Source organism: Gracilinanus agilis, unplaced genomic scaffold, assembly GCF_016433145.1.
Source record: "Gracilinanus agilis isolate LMUSP501 unplaced genomic scaffold, AgileGrace unplaced_scaffold18284, whole genome shotgun sequence".
Classification (NCBI taxonomy): domain Eukaryota; kingdom Metazoa; phylum Chordata; class Mammalia; order Didelphimorphia; family Didelphidae; genus Gracilinanus; species Gracilinanus agilis.
The window spans coordinates 1-6,188 of NW_025349455.1; the positions used below are offsets into that span (position 1 = coordinate 1).

Genomic DNA, 6,188 nt, shown 5'->3' on the forward strand with positions numbered 1-6,188 from the left:
ATTTGGGGGGACTCCATAAACTTGGATGGGGAAAATGCATCTTTATTTCAACTTATTTGATTTCATTTGTAATCTTTTGGCTTTTATACAGTTAAAAATCTTATTTGAGGTGTCCATTGGCTTCACCAGACTGCCAAAGAGGTCCAGAACACAAAAAAAGTTAATAGAGTAGCTGAAGAGCAGTTACAATATAGCAAGAAAACATCTACACAGATGCTGAGTAATCCAGAAAGACCAAAATATAAGAAAGGATCCAGAGATAAATTCATGTTTTCAGATGTCTATTCACAGATGCACAAATCATGGGCATTAAACAAGAACTAGAAATCCTAACACAGGGAGGCAGAGTATCCAAAGCATGGATGTGCTAACTCTGCTTTGCTCCTATCTTCTGGAATATTCAATTTTTGGTACCATACTTGAGGAGGATATTGACTACTAGAGACCATTTTTTAAAATTTGAAAAAATTAGAAGTATAATGGATGCTCAATAAATGTTGAATAGAAAAAAGTCAACCTGAAAGGGTAGAAATTGAAGGTCACTGAAAGCACGGACCTTGGAGCCAGGCTCAGACATGCTAGCTCTCCCAACTAAGACTTAGCCTAACTTTATTCAGTCTAAGCCACGGCAATCACCTTATGGGAAACTGCTTTGCCTTCCCTCTCCAGGTCGGCCATGTGTGCTCCCCTAGAAAGCAAATGCCTACTTATCCATAATTCAAACAATCACAGCTCTGTTAGTTAGCAGGTTATTGAACCTCTCTGGATTTCAGTCTCTCCAAATTTAACCAAAGATGACAAATGAGAAGTGTTGTTATACACATCTGTATGCTTACACAAACTTGTCTTCATAAAAGGCATACACATCTGCTTGTACATTATTAGCTCCTAACCCAAACTCCACTTTCTGCAGGAGGATTTGCCTGGTCCCCTGGGCTGCCTGGGCCTTCCTTTACAAGGCTGCAATCAATATGTTGTATAAACATAATTATTTTCATGCTGTAAGTAGAATGTAAGCTCCTTGAGGACAAGGACTGTTTTTGCTTTTCCTTTATTTCCCTAGCATCTTGGGAAGGCACACAGTAAGCATTTAATAAATCCTTTCTGAATGATTTATTGTTTATTATGGTCACTACTTGATGTCACCAAGCAGCTAGCCTTCTGATAATGAGCTTCTCTGCTGCTGGAACTTGAACAATAGACACAATCTGTCACCAGGACTATACCTAAAGCTTTTCCAGCTTGGTGAATCTGCCAGTGCTTGAGGTTCCCTGACAGCCATCAAGAAATGCAGAAAAACTCAGACAAGCACATCCTTTCCTGCATGCCTCTGCAAGGTTCATCACCCTCTCTGTCTTCTCTATCAGATGTTGAATAAAAGCGATGAAGGTGCCCTATGCCCCTGGCTGAAGAGTGGGACCCCAGACTTTGGTTGCCTCTGCTGTTATCTCTATACATGAACTGGTTCCAGCCCCACAGACACTGCCATGGTAAGCAGTTCTAAGAACCATCCTAACAGTGCAGCTAGGTGGGCAATGGATAAAGCACTGGGCTTAGAGTTTGGAGGGCTTGTGTTTAAATCCAGTCTCAGATACTTCCTAGCTTTGTGACCCTGAGCAAGTCACTTAACCCCAATTGTGTAGTCTTTGCCACTCTTCTTCTGCCTTGGGAATTGATACTTGTATAGATTCTAAGACAAAAGGTAAAAGTTAGAAAGAAAGAAAGAAAGAAAGAAAGAAAGAAAGAAAGAAAGAAAGAAATGATGAAATTTGGAAAAGAAGGCTTGAGCAGTTAGATGACACAGTGGATAGAGCAATTCTTGACTGAAGTCAAGAAGACCTGAATTCCAAACCAGCCTTAGACATTTACTAGCTATGTAACTCTGGGCAAGTTACTTAACCCTGATTGCCTAGTCCTTGCCTCACATGTCTTAAAATTGATATGACAGAAAGAAAGGGTTAAAAACAAACAAACAAAACAACCATCCTAACCAGCTGATTCGAGGAAGAGTTACTTACTTTCTTGTACTTGTGGGGGAAGGTGAACCTCTCGATGGTGTTCTGTACAGCTCCTCGGCTCACACTGCCCAGTCTGTCCTCCAGCTGAAGTAGCTCCTGCAACAGAAAGCACATACACACAGTGAGCTGCTTGGTGGGACTCTAATAAGAAACATGCAGAGAGACAACAGAAGGAATTTTTCTGATTTGGTAAAAATGCAATAGAAAAGGTTCTTTCTCTTTCCTATATCTCCCCCAACCCCACTTTTTTTTCTCTTTATCAATCAATCAACAAAAATTTATCAAGCACCTGCTATGTTCCAGGCACTGTGTTGGGTGCTGCTAGGGATACAATTATAAAAAAAGAAATAAGTTCTACCCAGATAAAACTTCTAGTAGAGGAGGCAATAAATACATATACATATACACATGTATGCATGCATATATACAGAGATTCATGGATGGATGGATGAATGGATAGATACATACATACATGGATGGGTGGAGAGATAGGTATACATCTATCTATCTGTCTGTCTGTCTGTCTGTCTATCCATCCAACCATCTATCTATCCATCCATCCATCCATCCATCCATCCATCCATCCATCCAACCTTCTATCCATCCATACATCTATCTATCTATCTATCTATCTATCTATCTATCTATCTATCTATCTATCTATCTCAATTTCTATATATATAAATCTGTATATATGCAGCATCACCATAAAGTGAATCAATATAAGGAATTTAAATTCAAGGCAATTTAGAAAGAGAAGGAACGCATAGTTGGAAGGACCCAGAAAGGTTTGCATAAAAGGACTGATGCCTCAGTTGCAACCTAAAGGAAGAAAGGGATGCTTTGAAGCAGAGAGAAAGAGGAAGTGATTCTAGTCAGGGAGGATAGCCAGTAGTACGAAGGCAGGGTGGTGTGTGAAATACAGAGAAATGCAATTTAGCTGGGTTGCATATGAAATACAGAATGGGGAACAGTGTCCAGTGGGGCTGGAAAGGTAGGCTAGGACCAAGTTAGGTATATAAGGCTTTTTAAAAGAAAAAAAGAATACAATGAATAATCAAAACAAATATGTGTAAATTATTTGTAGTAATTATAAAATACAAATAAAATAATATGCAATATATAAATATAAAATCTACTGAAAAGCATAACAGGGAAGAATAATTTTATTCTCAAGGCAGTAGAAAGCCATTATAGGTTTTTGGCTCAATCTAAGCTCAGTGTTTAGATCAAGTGACCTGCCAGTATCTAGCCTGGTCTTAGAGTTAGTTCTAGGTGGGGCACTAAGATGGAGAGAACATACCTCGTAGCTTTCCCTCACTGCCGATGTGTGTCTGTTTGGATTCAGTCCCTGAAGAGCAAGGAAGTGAAGCTGGGGATAGGGGTAATTTCTGATTTCATGGACGACCTGCGACAGGCAGAGAAAACATTATGAATTCAAAAAAGGACCTGAGGCCTTTCCAATGGACCTAATTTCTGTAGCTTCCCCTCACTAGGGTCCCTGGCTCATTACTCTAATCCATCTCTTGCATTATGTCACTCCTTCTTAAAGAATCTGTAGTACTTATTTCCTATCAGATCAAATCCACACTGCTCTGCCAGGTCTTCAAAGTCCTCTATAATCTGGCTACAACCTACTTATTCAATTTTATTACCACCTCCTAACACACCACATCCAGACAGGTCCTCCCTCTGTTCCTAGGACAAACCATACTGCCCTTCCACTTGAAAGGCCTTCGCCCTTCCCCTCTCTCTTTGGGGTATTCAAAACCTATTCCTTCTTCTTCTCCCTCTCAAGGACCAATGTAAGCCTTGCTTGGTCCATGAACCCTTTTCTGGACCCTCTAGCTCCCTGCCTCTAAACTACAATAGCCCTTAGAGTCAAACCATGCAATCCAACTTTTGATTCTATACTGACTTATATAGTTTTCCAGGTGTTTTATGGGTGCCTTTCTCCTTCCCTCAACAAGATTATACATTCCTTGGAATGACATGGAGACCTTTTTTCTCTTTTTTCTATGTAACAGCATAGTTATGTATGTAGACTATGTAACAACACGGTCTATGTAAAAACATGCTTTGTGGTTACAAAGCAAATACATGTTGTTATTCTCATTCTAGAATCTCAGAGAGATGCAATCGCCTACTTGAATTCATATAGACAGCATTAGAGCCAGATCTTGAATTCAGGTCCTCAGACTCTAAGACCAAAAGTCTTCCCACTGTTCCACACTTCCCTTTCCCCAAGGGCCATCCCCAGAGACATGAATGAAAGGATTCCATTTATTCTTAAAATTGTTGTTGTTATTCAATCATGTTTAACTCTTCATGATCTCATTTGGCATTTTCTTGGTAAAAATATCAGTGGTTCACCATTTACTTCTCCAGCTCATGTGACAGATGAGGAAACTGAGGCAAACAAGTTTAAATGACTTGCCCAGGGACTAGGAAATATCTGAGACCAGATTTGAATTCATGAAGATGAGTCTTTCTGACTCCAGATCTAGTACTCTACTGAGCGACTTAGCTGCCCTATTCTTTTTATTCTAAACCCTTACCTTCAGTCTTAGACTCAAAACTGTATATTCATTCTAAGGCAGAAGAGTGGGTTAAGTGACTTGCCCAGTATCACATAGCTAGGAAGTGTCTGGTGCCAGGTTTTAACCCAGAACCCCCCCCCCATCTCCAAACATGGCTCTCAATCCACTGAGCCACCTAGCTGCCCCCAGCTACCCTATTCTTTAAAATACTTCCAAAAGGGGCAGCTGGGTAGCTCAGTGGATTGAGAGTCAGGCCTAGAGACGGAAGGTCCTGGGTTCAAATCCGGCCTCAGCCACTTCCCAGCTGTGTGACCCTCGGCAGGTCACTTGACCCCCATTGCCCACCCTTACCACTCTTCCACCTATGAGCCAATACACAGAAGTTAAGGGTTAAAAAAATAAAAATAAAAAAAATTAATAAAATACTTCCAAAGGACTCCTATCTTCACCTTATCTTCTCTGGGTAAGCAAGGCAAATACCCTTACTCTCATTTTAGAGATGGAGAAAACTGAACCCTAGAAAAGTTGTGAAAATTATACAGAATCAGACTAGGAAATCCGGACTAATTCCAATCTGCCTGCTCATCACTCTAACTAGAGCTCCTTCCAACAAACCATAGTTCATCATGTGCTCTCCCTGCTGCTGCTTCCCCTTGCAGAATGTCTTGCTTTGCCTGTCATCCTCTTCTTGTTAGGGAGGCCCCTTCCCCTCCCTGGAGCTGGGGAGGGCGGGATGGGAAGTAGAGGTCCTAGAGGGATACTGGTCAGCTTGAGAGTTTGATGAGCTCCTGGCAGGCACCACACCACAGGAAAGCATTTTCCCAGCAGAGCCCTTTTACTTACCATCTGCGTGGAAGAAGAGTTTCTGGGAAAGTGGTGCATTCGAGGCGTCGCTAGGTAATGCTGATAGTGCTGAGGGATGGGCCGAACCTGGAACTGGGCGTGGCTCAAACCAGCATCCACGCTGAGATCCCTGCAAGGGGTAGCAATGGAGGATGGTGACACATCCAAAAGGAACAACCTCACTTTCTATGGCTCAGAGACACACTCTTACGGAATCATCCACAAAGACCCTCCAAACCCACAGAGTTGAGCCACTCTCTTTACCGAGTTATAGTCGGACCCTTGATGTCCTAAAGGAGACAATCAAGCAACAAGCATTTATTAAGCACCTACTATGTGTCAGGTACTGTGCTAGGTGCTTAGAAAACAAGTACAAGAATGAGGCAATTTCGGGGGTAGCTGGGTAGCTCAGTGGATTGAGAGCCAGGCCTAGAGATGGGAGGTCCTGGGTTCAAATCTGGCCTCAGACACTTCCCAGCTGTGTGACCCTGGGCAAGTCCCTTGATCCCCATTGCCTACCCTTACCGCTCTTCTGCCTAAGAGCCAATACACAGTACTGACTCCAAGACAGAAGGTAAGGGTTTAAAAAAAAAAAAAAGAATGAGGCAATCTCTACTCGTAATGAGCTTACATTCTAATGGGGAGATAACAAGTATATACACTTCTGCATTCACATATATATACATACATATATATATACAACATAAAGTTAATAAATATATGTGAAGTATTCATCACAAAATAATTAATAAAATTAAACATTAAATAAAAATAAATAGATAAAATT

The 6,188-nt window shown here is 41.3% G+C and overlaps 1 protein-coding gene across 1 annotated transcript; it reads right to left on the bottom strand.

The window, feature by feature from the left end:
* Nucleotides 1-2,018: 2,018 nt before the first annotated feature.
* Nucleotides 2,019-5,691, bottom strand: LOC123254232 (E3 ubiquitin-protein ligase RNF165-like; the record flags this gene model as incomplete). Its single annotated transcript, XM_044683286.1, has 4 exons — nt 2,019-2,114; nt 3,322-3,426; nt 5,402-5,531; nt 5,613-5,691. Coding segments are annotated over 4 exons (410 nt in total), but the record flags the coding sequence as incomplete, so codon positions are not given.
* Between the last annotated feature and the right edge of the window lie 497 nt (nt 5,692-6,188).